Consider the following 27,145-nt stretch of genomic DNA (forward strand, 5'->3'; position numbering starts at 1 on the left):
TGCAAACGTCCCATAAAACACCGCCAAATGGTGGAACACATTGCCAAAAGACACACAACACGATAACATTTACAAAAGTTTTCGCAGAAAACTAAAAATGTCTGTACAGAAAATTCCTGATGATCAACGCAACTTAACATAAACGATGGACAACACAATAATTCTACCATGTACACAACACTACATACCTCTCATCTATCTCCTCTCCCCCTCATGCACCTCTGACCTGATCTTGGCACATCTGAACTGTGTATCTGAATCTATTTGTCCATCTGAGCTATATTTATAAATCCAATTGACTCCTATCAGATCTCCTGATATCAATATGTAAGCAAGACTGAATTTAATGTAAGCCACAGAACTGAGTCCCAACTCAGACTCGTATGGGGTATAAATCCAATAAAGTAAAGTTTTCACTATGAATTGTCTGAAACCACCAATTCATTGCACATAGGCTACCAAATGACTATCACAATACCATCTTGTGGCCATTCATGACCTTATAGTTTAGTTTATTACGCTTGCTATTCCACTTCACTTCATTTAACCTTTATTAAAATTTGCTATACCGCTTTAATTGCAAGCAAATTAAAGCGGTTTACAGATAAAATAACAATAAAAACAAGAAAGTGGAACAGAACACAAATTTAAGATAGGAAAGACCTGTCTTTGCCATTCTACAAGATTCAATCACACAAGCTAAAAGGTTATATATAGAGCAAATTAATATAATCCATACATAAATTCAAACCCACATAAACCCCTCTAACATCCTCCTGACTCCCGCCACAGAATCCACCCGGACCTACACAAGGAAGCCTGGTGAAAAAAGTGAGTTTTCAATAAAGCTCGAAAGGATGAATATGATGATTCAAGACAGACAGATTGTGGTAGAGAGTTCCATAATGCTGGTGAGACAAAATAAAAAGCATGGGATCTAGTGGATTCCCACCTAGCTTTAGACGGCTGCAGAAGAATTAGCCTATTGTCACTTATTGAACACAGAGTACAAGATGGTGTATAGGGAGTCACCATAGAGAAGAGATAAGCAGGAATACCACTGTAGAGGACCTTGTGAGTTAAAGCTAGCACCTTAAATTTAATCCTGAAGTCAATTGGTAGCCATGAAGCTGTTGAAGAAGTGGTAAAGCATGGTCAAAACGAGAGGCTCGGCAAAAAATCCATGCTGCAGAACTTGAACTAGATTTGTCCCAGTATCAAAAGGTGAACGTCTCCAACTATGTGCAAGTTCATTTGAGCATGCCCATCCCTCTGACAAATTACAATTTACCAGACTAAACAAAGCATTACCTACAGCATTCTGAAGTGTGCAGGTACTGGGTGGTTAATAATTTAGGGGTCCTTTTATTAATGTATGCTATGGTAGCGCATGCTAAATGCTATGCAGCCCAAAGTTATAGTGGGCTGTGTAGCATTTAGTGCATACTAATGATTAGCATGTGCTAAATCCATTATTTATTTATTTGTTGCATTTGTACCCCACATTTTCCCACCTATTTGCAGGCTCAATGTGGCTTACATAGTATCGTCAAAGGCGTTTGCCCAGTCGGTGGATAACAAATACAAAGTTGTATAGTGATTGTATGAGGTATAAGTGGAGGGTTGGAATGGATGAAGATTGCGTGTTGTCCTGTTTGATCATAGTCATGCTGTGTTGGTAGGTGAGGAGGGTTACGTGGGGTCGTTGGGGTAGGACTTTTTGAAGAGGTTGGTTTTTAGTGATTTCCTGAAGTTCATTAGCCCATCTTAGTACAAAGGACCCCTTAATTGTGAAAAGTCATTAAAAGACAAAATCAATGGTCCCAATATCTGAATAGCACCCATATTCACAAAGGTGCAGCATGTGTTAATGTGCAAAAAGGAAAAAAAACCATGATTTCTAATTAGCAATTGCCATTAGACTAATCTTCACAAATGGAATGATAATACAGAAAGGTATGTGAATATATGGTGGAAGACGGTTTGCAAATATCATAAATTTGAGCTTGGGATCACCTAGAAAAGGAATAACCTGTTTACATTTCTCTATGTCAGGAAACCAATAGATAATTATCTTCAGAATCTTGGGTAATATATCCTATGTCTTTGTAAGCCATAAAAAATGCCTGCTGAACATGGGAACCAGTCTGCATTTTACAATGTACTTCTACTTACTGCTAACACCTCTGGAATTCAGCAGACCAACTACTACTGGCTTTAAAAGCAATCATTCCTTCAATTCAAGTCAATGCAAGCCCAGGAGTGACTGACTGCATTCCTACCAAGAAGCTTACTGCAGAGAGCTGGAAGAGAATTCAGTGACACCAGTGTGACATCATAATTGTTAAGGAAGCACCAAGCACGTATTTTTACAAGAAGCTAAACTAGGCGGCTTTATGTTAGCATTCACCCTTTGCTGTCACAAATACATCACCCACTGACAAAGCAAAATTCTCCTCTGTTCTTGTTTCTTCTTCATTGGGAGGTTGGTTTCTTGGATATTCCATAGAAGCGCAAGCATGAAACCAAAACAAAGATATCTGAAGTCCTATTTATTATGCATGTATATTCATTTTTGGAAAAAATGAATAAGTGCATTTCCAGCTCATATACCTTTAAATAAACCAGATTACTGTTGGAGCAGAATGAGCCAATTCTTCGTTCATGGGCATTTGTTTTTGGCATCATTGCAATACAGCTATGGAGCCAAACAAAGTGGATCTGCTTTGGGAGGGGGAAAAGGCAGAAGCACGAGTCACTTCACAAATCATACTGAAACGTATTGACAAGTAGCCATACAAGCCTATCCCTGTCTCACTTTTCCCAAATTCCATGACTGATGTTGTCAGCAGTTCAGCAGAAAACCAAATGAAAACCCCATGTTCTCTCCTGCCTTCAGAAAGAGATGGTCAGAGAGAAATGTGTTAGCTTCAGAAATTATTCTGCTGAAGACAAAAATCTGCAAAGATAAAGCACCCAAAGAGCACAGGGCTCTGAGAGACAATAACTGGACCATTTCCTTTTCTTGGCATCATAGAAAACTGACCTTTCATTTAAAAATCTCTCAGGCTTTCTGTAAGGGTCCAGAACTAGATACAGCATAGTGAAGAAAGTGAAGCCAACAAGATCTGGGCAAAGATACAATGGCAGGCAGTTACTATTTCTGCCTTATAGAAAACTTAGTTTTAAAACTTTGTCAAGCTCTGTAGGTCCAGACAGCCTGCCTACTGAAGTCAGACAGGAATGAAACTAAAACAATGCATGCAGGGCAGATCAGCAAAGGCAGTCACCTATTACTATGTATGTATCATTTTGAAAACACTAGAAGGCACGTACAACATTAAGAGACAGTCCCTGATCCATACAGCTTAAATTTTGGTCTGACTGAATTGCAATGCTTGGATAGGGTAGGGAATGAAGCAGTGGTAGGAGAGGAATGAAGATTGAAACTTCCCAGAGATGTAAAGCCAGCAGTAGCACAACTAGAGAAGAACAGAGAGGTTTGTCTCCAATCCATAGTAGTCTTCCAGTCAAGCCGGAGAGATTCTTAAACAGAAGAATAGCAATTCCAAGCACTCCAACCACATAGGTCACTATTCCTCAATCATTTACTCTTCACAGTTTGTAAACATAAAATAATGAGTGGAGTTGAACGGGTGGATGAGAAGCGTCTGTTCACGCTTTCCAAAAATACTTGGACTAGGGGGCATGCGATGAAGCTACAATGTAGTAAATTTAAAACCAATCGGAGAAAATGTTTCTTCACTCAACGTGTAATTAAACTCTGGAATTCGTTGCCAGAGAATGTGGTAAAGGCGGTTAGCTTAGTGAAGTTTAAAAAAGGTTTGGATGGCTTCCTAAAGGAAAAGTCCATAGATCGTTATTAAATGGACCGGGGAAAATCCACTATTTCTGGGATAAGCAGTATAAAATGTTTTATACATTTTGGGGATCTTGCCAGGTATTTGTGACCTGGATTGGCCACTGTTAGAAACAGGATGCTGGGCTCGATGGACCTTTGGTCTTTCCCAGTATGGCAATACTTATGTACTTATGCATGTACTTTTATTATTAGCTTAATTTATCTAACACTGACTACTACTTAATCTATCAGATACAATCCAAGCTAAGGTTGGAGGGCTTGGAATGGGATGCTACATAAGAGGCTCCATAACCTTTTACTATTAGAAGATTAACAAGTTACTATACTTTTAGAAGAATATTGAAAACATTGCTGTTTAGTGAGATTATGATATAAGATCTCATTTGATAAGATCTATAGTTTTCCTTGACTGGAGGAATTAATATTGTTATCTGCTTAGAATCTTTTTGGAAAGTTAGTGGAATATAAAACCATGTATAGTATAGAATAGCCACACTAGGTCAGACCAATGGTCCACCTAGCCCAGCATCCTGCTTCCAACAGTGGCCAATCCAGGTCACAAGTACCTGGCAGAAACCCAAATAGTAGCAACATTCCATACTATCAATCCCAGGCCAAGCAGTGGCTTCCCCATGTCTGTCTCAATAGCAGACTATAGATTTTGCCTCCAGGAACTTGTCCAAAACATTTTAAAATCCTGATACACTAACCAGCTTATTTTCGAAAGAGACGGACGCCCATCTTCTGACACAAATCGGGAGATGGACGTCCGTCTCAAAAACAGGAATAATTGAAAGCTGAATTTGGACGGCCCCAACTGCTTTCTGTCACGGGGATGGGCGAAATTCTCGGGGGCGTGGCCGAACAGTAGCGAAGGCGGGACAGGGGCATTCCGGGGCGTGGTTAACAGATGGACCTCCGCGCCTGATAATGGAAAGAAGCAAGACGTCCCCGATGAGCATTTAGTCCACACAAAGTTGGTCCTGTTTTTTTCACGACCAAGCTTCCAAAAAGTGCCCAAACTGACCAGATGACCACCGGTGGGAATCAGGGATGATCTCCCCTGTCTCCCCCAGTGGTCACTAACCCCCTCCCACCCTAAAAAACAAACTTTAAATATTTTTTCCAGCCTCTATGTCAGCCTCAAATACCATACCTAGCTCCATGACAGCAGTATGCAGGTCCCCCGAGCAATTTTAGTTTAGTTGGTGCTGCGCGGGACCCATGCAGAGAGCAAAATCGGAAGAAAAAAAACATGCAAGTGCAGTCAGGGAGGTCCAAAAAAAACATGCAAGTGCAGTCAGGGACGTCCAAATTAAAACAATAGTAATAGGGGGATTCGAACCAGCCACCTTCTGATTACAAGACTTGTGCTCTAACTATTGCACCACTTATTCAGTTGCTTAGACTTTCCTTCCCTTTCCATTAAGTCCCTCCAAGTTTCTGTCAGCCAATCACAGCTCATTTACCTGACATTGGTGTCAGCTAAATTAGCTGTGATTGGCTGACAAAAACTTGGAGGGACTTAATGGAAAGGGAACAATGTCTAGGCAACTGAATAAGTGGTGCAATGGTTAGAACACAGGTCTTGTAGTCAGAAGGTGGCTGGTTCAAATCCCACTATTACTATTTTAATTTGGACGTCCCTGACTGCTCTTGCATGGGTTTTTTTTTTTTTTTACATCCCTGACTGCACTTGCATAGTTTTTTTTTTCTTCCGATTTTTGCTCTCTGCATGGGTCCCGCACAGCACCAACTAAACTAAAATTGCTCTGGTTCAAATTGCCCTATTACTATTGTTTTAATTTGGACGTCCCTGACTGCACTTGCATGTTTTTTTTTTCTTCCGATTTTTGCTCTCTGCATGGGTCCCGCGCAGCACCAACTAAACTAAAATTGCTCCGGGGACCTGCATACTGCTGTCATGGAGCTAGGTATGATATTTGAGCCTGGCATAGACGTATCTCAGGGGGACCACTGCACTATGAATGCTGGCCCCTCCCACGACCAAATGGCTTGGATTAGGTTCATTTTTGAGATGGCCGGCAGCGGTTTTGATTATCGCTGAAAACCACGGATGGCCATCTCTAGGTCCAGCGATCTCACCATTTGTGTCGTATCTCTAGAGTCAACACAAATGATGGGATTTCAGCGGGCCGAACTGTATAATCGAAACCGAAGATGGACGGCCATCTCGTTTCGATTTTACGGTTCGCTCCGCCTCTTCGCGGAGCCGTCTCCGGAGATGGACGTTTTTACACATGGGCGTTCGCGTTCAATTATGCCCCTCCATACGTTGTTACCAGATCCTACGACGAGTTCCAGAGCTTAACTATTTATTGAGTGAAAAAATATTTCCTCCTGTTTGTTTAAAAGTATTTCCATGTAACTTCCTTGAGTGTCCCCTAGTCTTTGTACTTTTGGAACAAGTAAAAAATCGATTCACTTCTACTCATTTTACACAAATATAAAAGGCAATACATGGTTAGCAAAGTATAAAAGAGAAAATATTTACCATTTCCTAACACAAAATGCTCTTAACACGTGAATTTGCAAGCACTAAGGGGTTAATTCCATGAATGGCATTCAAAAACGGGAGCCGGGAAAGATCAACGTTATGTACTATTCTATAAAGGGCACACGTCCTTTATAAAATAGTATTTGGCTCAGATTTTCTGGGCGCCAGACTTACATCTGATGAAACCCGGTCTGAATCCTGGCACCAAAGCTGAGAACGCTGACCCATTATTCTATAACACTGCATACAATTTTTTGGAATGCTCCTGACCTTCCTATGCTTCTCTAATGGCCACACCCCCTTTGGAGTGGCACGCTAAAAGCCCTTTTACTAAGCAGCAGTAGGGCTAGTGTGAGCCTAATCGGCACTACTGCCAGGATAGCGTGGGCGCCTGGTGGTAATTCGGACATTTTTGCACACTGTTTTATACTGTAGAAAATAATTTTATTTTCTACCACAGGGGGCGTTCCCAGCGGTAATTGGCAGCACAGCCACAATGTCATGTGCTGCATGATTACCGCGCGAGTAGCACATAAGCCCTTACCACTAGGTCAATGGATGGCGGTAAGGGCTCAGGCAGTAAACAGCAGTGAGTTGCTTTTCATTTTACCGCACGGCCATTTACTGCCCCATTAAAAAAAAACCTTTTTTCCCAGCCGTGGAAAAAATGGCCCAGCGCGCACCAAGTTCACGTGTCTAAACTTCCGCAGGTTTAGTAAAAGGGCCCCCATAGGATTTAGGCACCCAACATTAGAGAATAGCGCAAAAGCCAGATGCACATGCAAATCCTAATTATGTTTTTGATGCACATTGAGGTCCCCTTTTACTGCAGTAGGTAAAAGGTAGGTTTTTCTTTTTTTAAAGAAATAGCCATGGGGCAAGTGAAGCACTTGCCGCATGTCCATTTCGAGGGGGGGGGGGGGGAACTACCACCAGGCACTGGGCTTACCGCTGCTTGGTAAAAGGGGCCCTATGTTGTGCATTATCTACCTAGTGCACTTTAGTAAAAGTGCCCAAAGGTGCCTATATAGTTACCTTCAGACTGTTAGTTCCAGGGGTGTAGCCAGACTTCGGCGGGAGGGGGGTTCAGAGCCCGAGGTGAGGGGGCATATTCTAGCCCCCCCCGGCGCCACCGACCCCCCCTCCCCTGCCATTTTGACACCCCCCCCTGGCGCCACCACCACCACCTTTCACCCCTCCCGGCACCAGCCCTTTCGAGCCCCTCTTCCTGCCACCGCCTACCTTTGTTGGCGGGGGTCCCCAACCCCCACCAGCTGAAGTCCTCTTCTCCAGCGCGGCCGTGTTGCTGATCTGCAAGGGCAGGCTTCTGTTTCTGTGAGTCTGACGTCCTGCCTGCCCTTGCAGATCAGCAACGTGGCCGCGCCAGAGAAGAGGACTTTGGCTGGTGGGGGTTGGGGGGGCAGGGCCAAATCTACGGGGGCCCATGCCCCCATGGCCCCACGTAGCTACGACCCTGGTTAGTTCTAATACCAACACCTCCTTCACAAAAGTCTGCAGTTTAGGTTTGAAAAGAGCAGGCCATCATTTTATTCTATTTATTGGTTTAATTTTCTGTATCACCTTTCTCAACGGCCTTCATTTATTATTCAGAATTCAGAAATTTCCCCACGTGGTTTAATTTGACTAGAATTGGTTACTTTTATTTAATATATAAAAACTTATGAATATGAAGCAGAGGAACACAGAACTTGAAAATATATTGCTGTATTAAAAACGCTGTTCACTAGATAAATTTGGACACTTCAATACAGAGAAAACAAAAACACTGTTTAATTACAGCAATGTAGTACAAACACTATAGTAGTCAATGTCAGGACATTATTTATTGTGACATCCAGATCAAGGCTGCAATCCCTTCATTCCCATACATTCCTAAGCAAAAGAATTGGAATTAGGAAGCCTATAGCAAGACAGTCAGTTATTTAATGTTCAAGCTTTCATGACAAGCACATGCATTATTGAATACAAAAAAAATTGTTCATGCTACATTTAGAACCGTCTACAACTGGAAAAAGTGCTTCACATCTATAGGATTACGAAATGGCTTCATGTTCCCATCCTCAAATGATGAGAGCAAAAGTAAGTCATCCTGCATAAGGTTAAAAGTGTCCCATTGATTCACGCATAGGTAAAACGTTCCCAGTAAGAAGATAACACAAAGATATTTTTGTTGTTGCTTTAACCCCAAATACTTGTTTTTTGGTCACTGATTTGGGACGTACAGAATAAAAAATAGCATTGCATTAAATTTTCACACTACATTGAAAAAAAAATCCTCATTCTTGACTGAAGGAGCAAATATTCCTTAAATTAAAATCATGAGTTTAATGAACATTCAAACGCTAACATATAAGGCATATCGGGTAAGACAGTGGTACGCTGTGTAGTCAGCTGCAAAACATGCAACCACCGATGTCTTCACAAAGTCTTTCAGCAAATGTACACATCACTTTTACCCTCACTGCACAGCCACACAAGGACAAGCTCATGTTACTCCATCTGGTCCCGAGTATAAACTTGCTACAACACTGCTTAGTTGAAATGCCTTCCTTCAGTTTTCCTCCGGAATGTCCATTCATGTTTACCCAACAGAAAGAAAAACAATCGCAATTAAATACAAAAAAATTAAATTAAATTAAAAAAAAAAAAGCTCCACAGAACAATACATTTTAATGAGTCAATACATAAGAACCAAAATGCAAGCTATTCTAGTATTTTTCCAATCTTCAGCTTCCAAACTTAGAATACATCTTAACCAGCACCGATATTTTGGAAGCTGAATTAAACCTCTTATAAATCAGAATGTTACAACAAACAGCATACATTTTAATGCACATATTTCTTTAAATGGCTTGTGTTTCGGGAGATTGTAACAAATGTTTTACAACAATGGATCTAACTGGGGTACCCGGCAGCACAAGATAATTGAAAGCATTTAAATAGAAATGGGTTAAACAGATTCAGCCCAAAGTAAGATGGAATCGGGTGGGCAGGTAATGATATTATACGATGGCTAACCTAATCCTTCTTAAGTGGAGTCTGCCGCCACCTTAATTACCGCTGCTTTTTTTGTATTAAAGCTAAACAGTACTTTCATAGAAATCACAACTCTGGATTCCACCAACAGCTGATGCTGTGGTGCCTTTCCTGGCAGTAAGTTGCTACAGTGATGTATGACATATAAGAGAAACTTTCTACCAACATCCTGGTAGGTGCACAGTTCCAGTCACTGTAGGCCACAAACCCATAAGCACTGGGTCTTTATAAGGTATCTCAAGCTCAGTCAATCTCTACCATTTCACTACTTTAACAGATTGTAATGACTGTAAAATAAATAACACTTTTTATCAACAATCTTGTTGAGTATTATTTCTTTGTCAAAACTATACGTTCCATTCAATTACAAGCCAGCTGTAAATAAAAGTATTGTATTATATAAGATTTACACTAGAAAATGTATCAGATAAACATTGTAGGCATTGTTCATCTGATAAGTATAAAATCCAAGCAATTATTTACATCTTTAATTGGCCAAAATAATGCATGTTAAATGTTATAAAATTGTTTTAATAAATATATGGTTTCACAAATTATTTGATGTGAATTTAAAGTATGAAATGCTGCATCTTCAATATGTAATATTTTCATGGTACAATACTATTATGAACCATTTTTTAAACTATGTGTGCACATATATAAATAATGTAATTAAATTATTTAAATACGTGGGCTACAGCCATTTCTATTATGTGGGTTGTGTAATTTAAAAAAACTACCAAAGAAAATCAATTTCAAGATACATTGATCTTTTTAAAGCAAAGAGTTAGAAATTATATTAACACTTGTAACCATTATATAAAAAAGTATAAAGATGAATCAGCCCTGATGCAACAATCACATATGCATTCAACATTACGGTTATTTACAAGAGAAGAAATATATATTTGATTTTTTTTTTTTAAGTCACTAAAACGCCACAGACTTTTAGTCAGCAATTGCAATTTCAGCAAAATGAGGTAATTTATACACAAAGCAGAAAACAAATTAGATTTAGAACTATTTAAAACCCACAACCTTTAGTCTTTGCATATGGACCAAGAATTCAGTTGCATTGCTGAACTGTTTTTGATACAGTACAAGGTGATGGTCTCAAGATGATCCAGTTAAATTCTGCTTTGCAGATGCTCTCAATATCACCTGGAAGGCTGCCCAGTTTGGTTCAACCACTGGTCTTTCAAAAGAAAGAAGCAATGGTGATTCACTATAAATTAGTTTCATCCCATGAAGGATCATTCAGGTTCTTCAGAACTTTCCTAATAAGCTTTTCTAACTCCTTGCGAGCTCTTTGCTCTTCTTCTAATGATTTCTTCATTTTTTTATTATCCTGTTAATAATCAAAGATAATGTCAAACATAATACACAAAGACAATACAATGCTTACAGACTTGGCACAAAAGAACGCATACTTGGTTACTACTGGCACATCAGATCAGGTCAAAAGTATTATTAATAAAGGGATAAAAGCATAATATACCATTAACGGGGAGGCCAATTCTGAAATCCAGTGGACAGCTCACCAAATCGAAAAGCAAATTCATGACGTGTTTTTCCTTGAAAACTACACAATGTTGCTATTTTCGTACCTGCATACTGTTCATCTACATGGGAGCTAGTGCAAAGTGTGTGCTGAAATCTAAACAGCAAAATCTCAACATACACTTTTTCACTTCTCCAACCTAATTCCACCCCCTTTTCTTCATGTGGGTAAAGCATAAGGGCTGCAAAAGAAAAAAGACCACTATATCAATATATGGAGTGAAGGTAATGGATAAATATCACACAAGTTCACAACATATTCAATTCCCTCGAAATTCACATGAAGTAACAATTCAATATCATAAACAGATGGATAAAAATGGAAAGAAAGTGTCAAATGAGCTCCAAGTCATACAATCTCTTCGGAGCTGAAACTTTCATCATAGGCATAAAAAAAACTTCCTTAGCAACCATTTTTAATGTTCATCAAACAGTCCAAAACTATTCACTATTTCAGAACCCACTTTATATCACACTTAAATCTATTGATTAGATTTGGACTGTTTGATGAACATTAAAGATGGTTGCTAAGGAAGTTTTTTCATGCCTATGTTGAATGTTTCAGCTCCGATGGGATTGTATGACCTGGAGCTCATTTGAGGCTTTTTCTTTCCATTTTTATCCATCTGTTTATGATATTGAATTGTTACTTCTTGTGAATTTCAAGAGAAATGAATATGTTGTGATCTTGTTTGAAAGAAAAAAGACCCACATTTATTTGAATAGAAGATGTATTACCCTACATCCCAGACTGTCCACCTTGAGGATTACTCCTTGAGGAGTTGTATTGCCTCTGAAGCAGCCCAGCAGAGAGAAACAAAGCCATGTTGGGCAGCCTTTTACCTGCATTTTACATCTTGCACCGTGTCTGCTTCTGCATCTTCCATTCTACTGAGCCTAGCAGACTGCTTGCCCACTTGTTTTCTAGGACCATGTTTATTTGACGCACTTCTGTGCAGTTCTCTGGAATAGTTGGTAGCAGTATGTTTGGAAGAATCGTATAAATAATATATATCATATCACACTTAGCATCTGATTTATACAGTGTGCATGCGAAAAGATGGTCGTTTGTGATATCAAACAAGATGGACAATTTGGATCCAGTGAGTTTGTTAATTTGTGACTCTTGCTAACAACTGCTCTCAGGATTAGGGTACATAGTAGGGAAATTCAGGTTACTTACCTGTAGTGGATGTTCTCTGTGGACAGCAGAATACAAGTTCTTACAGGATAGGTGATGTTATTAATGGAGCTTGTGAAAGAAAACTCCTCCAGTTTACTAGAGGCTTTTTGAGTCACTTCACCGTGCCTCACTCAGTCTATTTATTCAGCTTGAGCAGAATACAACTCCTTGAGGAAGTGGGCAAGTATGTAAAGACTTATCCTGTCTACAGAGAACACCTGTCACAAGGTATGTAATTTGGTATTCTCTGAAGACAAGCAGGATAGTTTAGCCTCACAGCTACAGGCTACTTTCAACAGAAAAATCTGAACAAGGCACTGCAACAGGCAGACACCAAAATATTTCTGGGGGCAACTAGCCATTTTCATTTTTTTTGTTTTGCTTTGGTTTTCTGGAAGGCAACCTGGAACAGAAAAGAAATGGGCTTAAGGAGGATGGAACTGGATTCTAATCCCCAAAGAGATTCTGGAGGTATGACTAGTCAAACTTGCTGTAGTATTGGGAATCCTATTCTAGACAATAGTGGGCTGTGAACATATGACAGGTACCCATGCCACAGCTCTGCAAATTTCATCTGTGAAGGCTGATCTTCTGGGTTACTGACACTGGGGCCAATGCAGAAAGCTTCCTGCACAGTTACTGTGAGTTAGCAATGCAGAAAGGGTTTTAGCATGGATGCAAAAGCAGTGTTTAGTCATTTCATGGCATGCAAAATAAAGTTTTGGCCACGTAGATAATGCAGGAAAAATTTCTCTATTCTGGGAAGGTATAGAAGGGTTGGTTTACAGGAGCAGGTGTCTACCAGCATCCTCTCTCTCTTCCCAACCCTATCACCCTGCCCCAAATACCTTTGCTGTTAACAGCCCCGTTGACCTGACCTCCCTTACCTGCAAAACGTTTGGCCCCCTTCCCTCTCCCTTTTCCTGATTAAAAAAAATTAAACCTAGGTGTCTAAATCTCCAACTACCCAAGCTGCAAAGGACTTAAATATAAATCAACCTATGCATCCAGCTTTTCCTACATAAGCACACAACTGTGGAATGCACTTCCAAAAGCCGTGAAAACAATGTATGACCACCTAAGCTTCCGGAAATCACTAAAAACCAACCTGTTTAAAAAGGCATACACTATCGATCCAACTTAAATGTCTGAACTCTGCAACACAACGAAACCAAAGCAAGTAATGGACATAACTCTTCCGCTCTACGATTCCCGATTGTGTCTGTTCCACATGAACCTTATTTTACCACAGCATCACCTTGTATTTGTTCATACCGGAGTCGGCAAACACTCTCCTGCACTATGTAAGCCACATTGAGCCTGCAAACAGGTGGGGAAATGTGGGATACAAATGTAACAAATAAATAAATAAATAAATATCTGACAGGGAGTTGTCCTTCCCTGCTAAGTGGCCCTGAGAGTTATTCTGTGAAAAATGACCCAGGTCCACATTCTGACAGTATTAAGGTCCCTAAGGTGTTGTTTTATAAGTATGGCCAAATTGAGTATGACTGAATTGGATTGTACTGTCCATCAAGACAGATTGTCTTTGAAAGGTTCCGTAACAAACATGACTTTCTGCAATCTGTAAGCAGCCTGAATTCACTGCATGAGTAAGGTCCATTGAATATGTCTCATTTTGAGATGTCCAAGGGGTATTACATGCACTGATGAGGTAATGTGGCCCAACATTCTCAACATGTTACAGGTGCTGTCTGCCAACTCCTTTGAATGTCTCCCATTATAGAAGCTAGATTGGTGATCCTTTGATGTGGTAGAAAGGCTTTCAACCGAATCATGTTGTCATGTTTGTGACTATTTTCTTGGTTTGTGCTCCTCTCGCCCTCCGGTGGCCAGAACCAGTGACTGCCATAGACTTTCCGGACTCCCTTTTTTGGGTCCGGTCCGGAGATTGTAGCTCTCCAGTCTTGCTTGGACGTTTGGCAGCTAGCCTCACCCTTAGCTGCCTTGAGATTGCTGCAGCTGAGCCTCAGCTGCTGATGGGCTTATTAGCTTCCTGGAAACTTTCGGCTTTGCCTTTGCAAACGTCAAAGGTCACAGTCAGTGTTTAGTGCTTAGGAGCACTTTCTGCTTTGTTGGCTTCCCTGCTTTCCCTTTTAGTGCTTAGGAGCATTTTCTGCTTTGTTGGCTTCCCTGTTTTTCCCTGTTGGCTTCCCTGCTTTCCCTTTAGGTGCTTTGGAGCACTTCGGCCTTGTTTTGGTTTTTTTCTATATGCCTAGTCTTGTTCCCTCTGGTGTTCGTCTGCCTTGCCTGTTTTGTGTTTGTGTTCTCTAGTCCCCTCTGCCTTACCTTGAGTCCCTGTTTGGTGCAAGCTTGTGTGGTAATTCTTTGTCTGAGGAAGTCCCCTCAGTCTTGTTTCCTGGTCCTTGTTTTGTCAAGCTTGTTTTAGAGTCCCAGTTCCTGTGTTTTCCTGTCTCCAGTTAAGTCCTGCCGGCCGCCAGAACCCAGGGGCTCAACTCCTGGGGGACGGTGGCTAAGTGCAGGTGAAGTGGAGTTCTGGTCCTGTGTGTTCCTGCTTTGCAGCTTCTGTCCTGTCTGTTGTGTTGCCCAGTCCTGGTCGGGAAGTTTTGCCTGCTGCTGCCGCTCAACGGCAGTAGCCCAAGGGCTCACATACCTCTAGTATCCGAGAATCGTGACACGTCTAGCAATTACGGTGATGGATTCATTTAGGACATGGGTTCTTTATATGACAAACCCTTGTAACTCTAATACTCTGATATGTGCACCGATGCTTCTACTCTCTCTCAAGATGTTCTCTTTAACAACCAGACAGAGAAATATGTACATTCCCAGTCTGCATAGATATGCTGCCACCATCACAAGGTATTTTGTGAATACCAAAGGAGCTGATGTAAAGCCAAAAGGCAGAATGTGATAATTGTAGTGGTGTTTCTCTAAAATGAATCTGAGATACTTCCTGTAACCTAGATGTATAACCATCCTTAAGTTCAGAAAACATAACCACCTCACAGAGAAAGCGAATCAGGATGCCCAGTGAAACCATACTGAACTTTTCTCTTATTAGAAACTTGTTCAGGGCCCTTAGGTCTAAGGTGGGACAGAATCCCTCCATATATTTTGTGATCAAGAAATACCTGGAGTAAAATCCCTGCCCTCTTTTCTCTGGTGAAACAGTTACAACTGCATTTGTGTTTAAGAGAAAAGACAGTTTCTTGGTAAGTTTACTGATGTTGAGAGCTTGACCATGATGCTCTTGGTGGAAATTTGGTAGTGTTTCATATAGGTGGAGATAATGTCCTGGACATTATAAAGGGCCAATGCTTTATTAAAAAAAAAATTGTAATCTCCCTCTCATCAATAGAATGTCCAGCATGGATACAAACACAATGATTATGTTCTTGTGGAGGCAGTCAAAATCACATCCTGGTTTTAGCTATGGTGCTATCTGGGTTGAGAGTGAGATCCCTGTCTTTGACTGAGAAGAACAGGAGAAAAAAAAGAATACCTATACCTTTCAGAGTAATACAGATCTTCTTTGCCCTCCACTATGGTACTTCCTAGAACAGAAAGCCTGGTCAGATGAGGGCCTGGAGAGGTTCTGAAGTGTGTCACTATGACGCTTGCTAAGGATAGCAGCCTCCTACACCATATTTCCAAACAGATTCTCTTCTACAACATAGCACATCAGCAAGATTTTCTTGCACATCATATGTTAAGTCTGAAGCTCACAGCCAAGCAAGTCTGAAAATACCAATACCCATGGCAGAAGCTCTCAATGTCTTATCAAACATATCATTGATTGCCTGGGCCATATAATTCCACACTCCTTCTCCCTGTTCACCATTGAATGGAGTTGCTCAGCCTTTTCCCAAAAGAGAGACTCTGCAAACTCCTCACTGCACACGTTTCACAAATACATGTCCATGAATAGCTGGTAAGAAGCCAAGTGGGACGCAAGCCTTGCATTCTGAAAAAAGCCTTCTCCCAAACGAGTCTCTAATGTATGAGCTTCTCTGCATAAGGGCAGCAAAGGAACTTTTGTCTCTTGTGCACAAATTCAACTACCAAGGAATTGTAAGGAAGAGATGCTTCATGACTCTATACACAGAGTCAACTTTCTTGTTAATAGGCACTAAAGAGAAGCAGGCCTCCCATGTTTTCATCTCTACGTCCTTCATGATTCTGTGAACAGGCACTGTCAAAGCCTCCTTTGGGGGTGGGTGGGAGGTGGGAATCAAGAAATTGGAAGATGTCTCTTGCTTCTGCCCTGGGTTCCTTCTCCATATCTAACAAATAGAATGACATGAGCCATTTCCCTCATAAAATCAATGAACAGCAGCTACTCTAGTGGGATTTTCCTCTTATGAGGGGGAGATGAGTCTGATGGTAAGTCAGTTGAAATCTATTCAGGAAATCTGGCTCACGCAGAGTTAGACCCTGAAAACTGCTCCAAAGAAGTGTGGGCCTCTGCTTGTACAAAATATCTCTGATGCCTTGGTGAAGTTTCTTCCCTGATTTACTGGAGGTGGATAGCAAGGCTCTTCAAGATCTTGGTGTTAATGCCTCCTCTGAAGGCAGTATATGAGTCTCGAGGACCAGCTAGATATCTTTTGCATTAATATCAAGGAGGACAACGATGAATCTGAGTGGTCCTCACAACTGGGGTACTTTAAGAACATTGATGACCTTAGTGTTTTCAGTGTTACACTCCAATGAGGTGCAATGTCAATGCACCCTGACTTCTCCATGGCATTCAGCATTACAAGCTTTGGGCTGGTCTTGGATGATGATGGGTCATGATGGCTATCAGTGCTTGATGTTGAGAACGAATGGTGCACTCTTAGAGCTGATGCATCTCGTGTTTGATGCATCTTCGGTACTTTAGAAACCAATGTTTCTGATGCCAATGGACCAGACTGTAATAGATATGGTCCTGATGCAATAGGTGCACTGTGTAAAGCTGCTGGAGGCTTTTTTTCTGGGACATCTAATTCTGAAAAATAGCTACTGTGAAAACAAATGACTCAGTTTTGACCACACAAACACCAAAACTGGGAGCCCAAGGTCCTCAAAGTGTAAAAGACAGGAAATCTGAAAATGGCCGAAATGCCTGGCTAAGATGCTAACTGGGAAATTATGTACCACACTACAGTAACAGGAGCACAAGAAACTTAGGGGAAAAAAAACTTTCAGTGATAAAAAGTAATCTTGAGGAGAGCTCTGATGACATGTGTCCAACTGGCTCCATAGAAAGACTAAGACAGAGGGCGTTCCACATGACAGCTGCAGGTGTGAAGTGACTTAAAAGATCTCGTACTTACTAAGCTGAAGAAGCTTTTCCACTCAAGCTCTGCCGGCGACATTACCTATGCTGTGAAGATTTGTTATCCGAGAAAGGACTTTAAATAGTTTATTAAAAAGAAAGAGAATCTTAACACAATTTTAATAGAAATTCTTTTAAAACAGTGCACAGGATACATTTTCTTTACATTATGACAATCAGATGAAAAAGAAAAAAAAGCTTACAAGCTCTAAATATCCCAACTTTCTCATTGTTAACTTCATTTCAAACCTTTTACCTTATTTCTCACAATGCTGCTAAGGTTAAGAGTGTGTTGGTACTGTATTTTTACAAAATTATATTAGCCTTTACTGCACTTTTTTAGCCAGACTGTGAAACAACCAGCAAAGAGAGAGAGGGCATCACTTCCACAGTGAAATCAAAAGATCTAAGGGCCAGGGCAAGATGAAGAGATGCTCCATAAATAAATAAATGGGACTATTTAGCAGTCAGCGGCCAGCATTTTCTTTTAAAGCACTGACTGCCGCCTGCTAAATTAGACCCGGATATTAAATGCTGGGCCATGTCTGGCTACCTGCATTCAATATCCCGGCCTAAGCAGGCATGTCCTGAATGAATATGAGCTGGGACCCCATAACCCTCCCCTTACCGATCGACCTCATCCTCCCACTCAGTTCTCTTCAGCCCTCCATCTCATCCCAATCCCCCCCCCATCCATTGGCAAAACCCCTGATCCCTCACACATCCCCTACCCCCCCACCCCAAACCTAACCATAGCCAGCCCCAGGACTTACCCAGGGCAATTCCTAGTAATCTAGTAAAACAGGGCAGGAGAGGTCCCCTTCTGCTTCCATGTCATCTGGCTCCAGGTTCAAATTAGTGGTGCTGACTCCTAGCAGTAACCTTGCAGTGCTCCCACTAGGGGTCAGCCTTTCACTTTACCTGCAAGATTACTGCTAGAGGTCAGTGCCACCATTTTGAATCTGGATCCAGAAAGCACATGAGTAAAAGGGGACCACTCTTGCCCCATCTCACTAGATTGCCTAGGTTGGGGGGGAGGGATCTGGGGTTCTGTCAATAGATGGTGGGAGTAGGAACAGAGTGGGGTGGGAGGTTTGGAGAACTGAGTGGGAAGATTAGGATGATCAGAAAGGTGGTGTTGGGACAGGATAAGGGGATGAGGGAAGATTAGATGGGTGATTCAGAATTTATGTCGGTGCCAGACGATATTCTGCATAGCTAGGCAGCCAAAAATGGGACTGCCTTTTACGCAGTCCCAACTAGCTACTCAGCTATGTAGGCACCGGCACTGAATATGGCCCAAGCGTACGTAAGTGCTAGTTCCTCCCCTATTCTCCTCTGGACTGCCCCTCCACTGCCTCGTTTTGACATGGATAGTTAGAACCAATATTCAGTGGCACTGTCCAGTTAAGTGCCACTGAATGTCAGTTTCTGGTTTTCTTTAGTTTTTACTGTATTGCATATGTATATATGTTTTTAATTTGTGGATATGTTATATGTTTTAAATTATCCACTTAGAGATACGCTGAATAAAAATCTGCAAGCTACTAAACAAATAACTAGACAGACTTCTCCATTGTTTAGCAGCAGTCAACAACTCTTGTGATGCTGAATTTCAATAGTGTAGTATGCATCATTGGCCATGTTTCTCTCGCCCTCATAGCAACTCCTTCAGAACAGTGTTCTGAATTTGGAGTGCATCTTACCTAAAACTGGAACTTACTGGATGCTCAAACTATCCCTCACTTATACACTTACATGTTACTTAAAAGCTGAAAATTGACCTTGTTAATACAAAAACAATTACCAACCTGTTTTAATTCTTGGACTTCATCTTTTAATGCATAAACAGTATCAACAAGGCTTCTGAAAGAAAAGTAAATCAAATTGAAGGGGGCATCTGCACAGAAAGACTTCCACAGAACCAGCTAACCACTTTCTACGTTCTATTTTTTTTTTTTAAGTATGATGTGTATATCACTGAAAGTTTAGGCACTGCCATTATTCCTATAGACCAGTGGTTCCCACACTGTGTGCCGTAGCACCCTGATGTACCACAGCGAACTGTCAGGGGTGCCGCGGCAAGTCCCAAACTCCCTCCCGTCGCCACCCAAACCGCTGATCCCCCAAACCAGCATCTCCCTCTTCTGTCTCCGACCCCCCTCCCAAACACCCATCCCTGCCACTTCTCTAGATGAGCAGCCACACGGTGCCAGACTCTTCATACACGCAGTTGACGATCCTGCCCCCTTGAACATCACTTCCTGTTCTAGGTACAGCCAGCAGCCATGTGTATGGAGGGTCCGGTCCCCCATGGCTGCAGCTTGTTTTGCCACTGCTGCTGCACATCTAGAAAAGTAGTAGTGGCAGCAGCAGGGATGGGTGTGTGGGGGGGGGGGGGACAGGGAGGAAGCAGATGCTGGATTGGGGGGAGAAACAGAGAGGGGGCTTAGGCTGGATGGAAGGAGGAGTACAAGGGAGGGCAGAAGCTGGATGAAAGGAGGAGAGAGGGAGGGCAGAGGCAGGATGGAAGGGGGAGAGAGGGCAGAGGCGCGAGAGGGAGGGATAGAAGGGAGAAGGAGGGTAGATGCTGGATGAAATGGGGAGAGAAGGAGGGCAGAGGCTGTATGAAAGTGGGGAGAGGAGGGCAAAGGCTGGATGGAAGGAGGAGAGAGGGCAGAGGTTGGATGAAAGTGGTGAGAGAGGGAATGATGGAAGAGAGAAAGAAGGAGGGCATACAATAGACAGAAGGGGGAGAGGAGGGCAGACGCTGGATGAAAGGGAGAAAGAACAAGGGCAGACCCTGGATGGAAAGGGGAGAGAAGGAGGGCAGACACGGGATGGAAGGGGGGATAGAAGGAGGGCATGAATGAGAATGCAGGTGTTGGTGGATGAAGAATGTTACCGATTTGCATGCGAAAGCAGCATCGAGCTTGGACCTCTTCAGCAAGTGGGGCTTGGGCATCTCCACCAGCAAAGGTAGGATTCAATGTTGTTGGGGGTGGGGCAGGGGAAACTTTAGAGGAAATATGTAGCCTAAGGGAGCCATGACCCGACATGTCCATTAACTGTAACCAATATTGCTGTTTCAAATGACCATTGTTTGGTTTATCGTAAAATGACTACAGCAACCTCTTCCCATGTCCTTCCTATCTTTGTACATAGACCTAATCCATTTCTAAGATGAGCTATGCTGGATTTGAATGTAGTATCATTGATCCAGAAATTTGTAAAGTTTATTTGAGGAAGGGATCTAAGTAGGATTAAAGCGCTTGTGTAGCCAGAAACATTATGACTTATCTAATAAAAGCTTTGTGTTATTTTCTGCAGAGTTTCTATGATAAGTAAAGAGGTGTGGTAGCCGTGTTAGTCCACTCTTAAGATTATCAATAGAAATCAAACAAAATAAAACATGGAAAAGAAAATAAGATGATACCTTTTTTATTGGACATAACTTAATACATTTCTTGATTAGCTTTCGAAGGTTGCCCTTCTTCGTCAGATCGGAAATAATTTTTTTAATTTTTGTTACATTTGTACCCCGCGCTTTCCCACTCATGGCAGGCTGAATACGGCTTACATATACAGGTACTTACTTGTAACTGGGGCAATGGAGGGTTAAGTGACTTGCCCAGAGTCACAAGGAGCTGCCTGTGCCTGAAGTGGGAATTGAACTCAGTTCCCCAGGACCAGAGTACACCACCCTAACCACTAGGCCACTCCTCCACTAGAAAACCCAGATCCTTGTTAAGTCCTTAACTTAACAAGAATCTGGGTTTTCTAGCCCATTATAAACCATAAAGCGAATGCTACATACCTGTAGAGGGTATTCTCTGAGGTCAGCAGGCTGATTGTTCTCACTGATGGGTAACGTCCACGGCAGCCCCTCCAATCGGAAACTTCACTAGCAAAGGCCTCTGCTAGCTCTCGCGCACGCATGTGCGGCCGTCTTCCCGCCCAAACCGGCTCGTGTTCGTCAGTCCCATATGTAGCAAGACAAAGACAAGGGAAGACACAACTCCAAAGGGGAGGCGGGCGGGTTTGTGAGAACAATCAGCCTGCTGTCCTCGGAGAATACCCTCTACAGGTATGTAGCATTCGCTTTCTCCGAGGACAAGCAGGCTGCTTGTTCTCACTGATGGGGTGTCCCTAGCCCCCAGGCTCACTCAAAATAACAAACATGGTCAATTGGGCCTCGAAACGGCGAGGACATAACTGAGATTGATCTAACAACTTATCCAACTAACTGAGAGTGTAGCCTGGAACAGAATAAAAAATGGGCCTAGGGGGGTGGAGTTGGATTCTAAACCCCGAACAGATTCTGAAGCACTGACTGCCCGAACCGACTGTCGCGTCGGGTATCCTGCTGCAGGCAGTAATGAGATGTGAATGTGTGGACAGATGACCACGTCGCAGCTTTGCAAATCTCTTCAATAGTGGCTGACTTCAAGTGGGCCACTGACGCTGCCATGGCTCTAACATTATGAGCCATGACATGACCCTCAAGAGCCAGCCCAGCCTGGGCGTAAGTGAAGGAAATGCAATCTGCTAGCCAATTAGAAATGGTGCGTTTCCCCACAGCCACTCCCCTCCTGTTGGGATCAAAAGAAACAAACAATTGGGCGGACTGTCTGTTGGGCTGTGTCCGCTCCAGATAGAAGGCCAATGCTCTTTTGCAGTCCAATGTGTGCAGCTGACGTTCAGCAGGGCAGGAATGAGGACGGGGAAAGAATGTTGGCAAGACAATTGACTGGTTCAGATGGAACTCCAACACTACCTTCGGCAAGAACTTAGGGTGAGTGCAGAGGACTACTCTGTTATGATGAAATTTGGTGTAAGGGGCCTGGGCTACCAGGGCCTGAAGCTCACTGACTCTACGAGCTGAAGTAACTGCCACCAAGAAAATGACCTTCCAGGTCAAGTACTTCAGATGGCAGGAGTTCAGTGGCTCAAAAGGAGGTTTCATCAGCTGGGTGAGAACGACATTGAGATCCCATGACACTGTAGGAAGTTTGACGGGGGGCTTTGACAAAAGCAAACCTCTCATGAAGTAAACAACTAAAGGCTGTCCTGAGATCAGCTTACCTTCCACACGGTAATGGTATGCACTGATTGCGCTAAGGTGAACCCTTACAGAGTTGGTCTTGAGACCAGACTCAGACAAGTGCAGAAGGTATTCAAGCAGGGTCTGTGTAGGACAAGAGCGACGATCTAAGGCCTTGCTGTCACACCAGACGGCAAACCTCCTCCATAAAAAGAAGTAACTCCTCTTAGTGGAATCTTTCCTGGAAGCAAGCAAGACACGGGAGAGACTCTCTGACAGACCCAAAGAGGCAAAGTCTACGCTCTCAACATCCAGGCCGTGAGAGCCAGAGACTGGAGGTTGGGATGCAGAAGCGCCCCTTCGTCCTGTGTGATGAGGGTCGGAAAACACTCCAATCTCCAGGCTTCTTCGGAGGACAACTCCAGAAGAAGAGGGAACCAGATCTGACGCGGCCAAAAGGGAGCAAACAGAATCATGGTGCCCCGGTCATGCTTGAGTTTCAACAAAGTCTTCCCCACCAGAGGTATGGGAGGATAAGCATACAGCAGACCCTCCCCCCAGTCCAGGAGGAAGGCATCCGATGCCAGTCGACCATGGGCCTGAAGTCTGGAACAGAACTGAGGGACCTTGTGGTTGGCTTGAGATGCGAAGAGATCTACCAAGGGGGTGCCCCACACCTGGAAGATCTGGCGCACCACACTGGAGTTGAGCAACCACTCGTGAGGTTGCATAATCCTGCTCAACCTGTCGGCCAGACTGTTGTTTACGCCTGCCAGGTATGTGGCTTGGAGAAACATGCCGTAACGGCGAGCCCACAGCCACATGCTGACGGCTTCCTGACACAGGGGGCGAGATCCGGTGCCCCCCTGCTTGTTGATGTAATACATGGCAACCTGGTTGTCTGTCTGAATTTGGATAATTTGATGGGACAGCCAATCTCTGAAAGCCTTCAGAGCGTTCCAGACCGCTCGTAACTCCAGGAGATTGATCTGCAGATCGCGTTCCTGGAGGGACCAGCTTCCCTGGGTGTGAAGCCCATCGACATGAGCTCCCCACCCCAGGAGAGACGCATCCGTAGTCAGCACTTTTTGTGGCTGAGGAATTTGGAAAGGGCGTCCCAGAGTCAAATTGGACCAAATCGTCCACCAGTATAGGGATTTGAGAAAACTCGTGGACAGGTGGATCACGTCCTCTAGATCCCCAGCAGCCTGAAACCACTGGGAAGCTATGGTCCATTGAGCAGATCGCATGTGAAGACGGGCCATGGGAGTCACATGAACTGTGGAGGCCATGTGGCCCAGCAATCTCAACATCTGCCGAGCTGTGATCTGCTGGGACGCTCGTACCCGAGAGACGAGGGACAACAAGTTGTTGGCTCTCGTCTCTGGGAGATAGGCACGAGCCGTCCGAGAATCCAGCAGAGCTCCTATGAATTCGAGTCTTTGAACTGGGAGAAGGTGGGACTTTGGATAATTTATCACAAACCCCAGTAGCTCCAGGAGGCGAATAGTCATCTGCATGGACTGTAGAGCTCCTGCCTCGGATGTGTTCTTCACCAGCCAATCGTCGAGATAGGGGAAAACGTGCACTCCCAGCCTGCGAAGCGCCGCTGCTACTTCAGCCAGGCACTTCGTGAACACTCTGGGCGCAGAGGCGAGCCCAAAGGGTAGCACACAGTACTGGAAGTGACGTGTGCCCAGCTGAAATCGCAGATACTGCCTGTGAGCTGGCAGTATCGGGATGTGTGTGTAGGCGTCCTTCAAGTCCAGAGAGCATAGCCAATCGTTTTCCTGAATCATGGGAAGAAGGGTGCCCAGGGAAAGCATCCTAAACTTTTCCTTGACCAGATACTTGTTCAGGGCCCTTAGGTCTAGGATGGGACGCATCCCCCCTGTTTTCTTTTCCACAAGGAAGTACCTGGAACAGAATCCCAGCCCTTCTTGCCCGGATGGCACGGGCTCGACCGCATTGGCGCTGAGAAGGGCGGAGAGTTCCTCTGCAAGTACCTGCTTGTGCTGGAAGCTGTAGGACTGAGCTCCCGGAGGACAATTTGGAGGCTTTGAGGCCAAATTGAGGGTGTATCCTTGCCGGACTATTTGAAGAACCCAACGGTCGGAGGTTATAAGAGGCCACCTTTGGTGAAAAACTTTCAACCTCCCCCCGACCGGCAGATCGCCTGGCACGGACACGTTGATGTCGGCTATGCTCTGCTGGAGCCAGTCAAAAGCTCGTCCCCTGCTTTTGCTGGGGAGCCGTGGGGCCTTGCTGAGGCGCACGCTGCTGATGAGAGCGAGCGCGCTGGGGCTTAGCCTGGGCCGCAGGCTGTCGAGAAGGAGGATTGTACCTACGCTTACCAGAAGAGTAGGAAACAGCCCTCCTTCCCCCATAAAAACGTCTACCTGAGGAGGTAGATGCTGAAGGCTGCCGGCGGGAGAACTTGTCGAAAGCGGTATCCCGCTGGTGGAGCTGCTCTACCACCTGTTCGACTTTCTCTCCAAAAATGTTGTCCACTCGGCAAGGGGAGTCCGCAATCCGCTGCTGGATCCTATTCTCCAGGTCGGAGGCACGCAGCCATGAGAGTCTGCGCATCACCACACCTTGAGCAGCGGCCCTGGACGCAACATCAAAGGGCCAGGAATTTTTTGCACGCCTTCAGCTGCCTGACCACCTCCTGAAATGGCTTGGCTTGCTCAGGAGGAAGCTTGTCCACCAAGCCCGCCAACTGTTGCACATTGTTCCGCATATGGATGCTCGTGTAGAGCTGGTAGGACTGAATCTTGGCCTTCCTCCCAAAGGAGTCTAAGGTTCTAGGGTCCTTGCCCGGGGGCGCTGAAGCATGCTCCCTAGAACTCTTAGCCTTCTTTAGGGCCAGATCCACCACACCAGAGTCGTGAGGCAACTGAGTGCGCATCAGCTCTGGGTCCCCATGGATCCAGTACTGGGACTCGATCTTCTTGGGAATGTGGGGATTAGTTAAAGGCTTGGTCCAGTTCGCCAGCAATGTCTTTTTTAGGACATGATGCATGGGTACTGTGGACGCTTCCTTAGGTGGAGAAGGATAGTCCAAGAGCTCAAACATTTCAGCCCTGGACTCATCCTCCACGACCACCGGGAAGGGGATGGCCGTAGACATCTCCCGGACAAAGGCCGCAAAAGACAGACTCTCGGGAGGAGAAAGCTGCCTTTCAGGGGAGGGAGTGGGATCAGAAGGCAGGCCATCAGACTCCTCGTCAGAGAAATATTTGATGTCCTCCTCCTCCTCCCACGAGGCCTCACCATCGGTATCAGACACAAGTTCATGAACCTGTGACTGAAGCCGTGCCCGACTCGACTCCGTAGAAACACGGCCACGGTGGGAGCGTTGAGAGATAGACTCCCTCGCCAGCACCGGCGAAGCTCCCTCCACCGACGTTGTCAGGGAGTCTTCCTGGGAGGCGGCCGCAGCCGATGTCGGAGACCTCACCCCGGGCAAAGGGCCAGCCGGCGCCTCACTCGACGGTACCGGTGGCGCAAGCACCTCTGGTACCGGAGGGGAAGGGCGCAACAGCTCTCCCAGGACAGCCGGGAGAACGGCCAGGAGAACGGCCCAGAGACTCTCGTGCAGAGCGGCTGTGGAGAAAGACATGGAAGCCGATGCAGGCATCTAGGTCAGAGTCTGTTCCGGGCGTGGAGGTGGTTCCGGGCTGTCCAAGGTGGAGCGCATCGACACCTCCTGAACAGAGGGTGAGCGATCCTCCCGGTGCCGATGCCTACTAGGTGCCGACTCCCTCGGCGACCCAGAGCTCTCGGTACTGATGCGGGAAGGAGACCGGTGTCGATGCTTCTTTGATTTCTTCAAACGAAGCATGTCACCGGAGCTTCCCAGTACTGATGAGGAGGACGTAGAATCCAACCGTCTCTTCCTCGGGGCCGAGGCCGAAGAAGGTCGGTCTCGGGGGGGGCTGTACCGCAGGAGCCCTCAGGGTAGGAGGAGACCCACCCGAAGGCTCACCGCCACCAGCAGGGGAATGGACAGCCCTCACCTGCACTCCAGTCGAAGCACCACCGTCCGACGACATCAGCAACAGCGGAGGTCCCGGTACCACCGACGCCGACGCAGCCTTCCGATGTCTCGGTACCGACGATGCAGAGGGTCGAAACCTTGATGCTGTCGATGTAGTCGATGCCGAGGTCGAAGACTTTGATGCTGTCGACATCGATGCACTCGATGCCTCCGGTGCTGTTGTCGATGAAGAGCCCGAGAACAACACGTTCCACTGGGCCAATCTCGCTACCTGAGTCCTCTTCTGTAAAAGAGCACAAAGACTACAGGCCTGCGGGCGGTGCCCAGCCCCCAGACACTGAAGACACGACGCGTGCCTATCAGTAAGCGAGATTACCCGGGCGCACTGGGTGCACTTCTTGAAGCCACTGGGAGACTTCGATGACATGGGCGGAAAAATCATGCCGGCGAAATCAAAATTCGCGATGGTGACGAAGGGCACCAAAAATAAGGGAGAGAGAAAAAACCCGTACTGAGGCCACAAAAAAGGTCTACCCCGAAAGCGAAAGGAAACTTACGCCGGGGAAACAAACTGGACACACGGGAAGGGACA

The 27,145-nt window shown here is 44.6% G+C and overlaps 1 protein-coding gene across 4 annotated transcripts in view; it reads right to left on the reverse strand.

The window, feature by feature from the left end:
• Positions 1-8,174: 8,174 nt before the first annotated feature.
• ARHGEF7 (Rho guanine nucleotide exchange factor 7) overlaps positions 8,175-27,145 on the reverse strand; it is a 443,279-nt gene continuing 424,308 nt past the window's right edge. For all 4 annotated transcript variants that reach the window (XM_030201536.1, XM_030201535.1, XM_030201537.1 and 1 more), the window contains 2 exons: positions 19,318-19,372; positions 8,175-10,806 (listed from right to left, as the gene is read on the reverse strand). In XM_030201536.1, the coding sequence (XP_030057396.1) occupies positions 10,684-10,806; positions 19,318-19,372 (178 nt within the window). In that variant the 3' untranslated portion in view covers positions 8,175-10,683. The remainder of the gene's footprint in view (positions 10,807-19,317; positions 19,373-27,145) is intronic.

This window comes from Microcaecilia unicolor, chromosome 4 (genome assembly GCF_901765095.1).
Source record: "Microcaecilia unicolor chromosome 4, aMicUni1.1, whole genome shotgun sequence".
Lineage (NCBI taxonomy): Eukaryota > Metazoa > Chordata > Amphibia > Gymnophiona > Siphonopidae > Microcaecilia > Microcaecilia unicolor.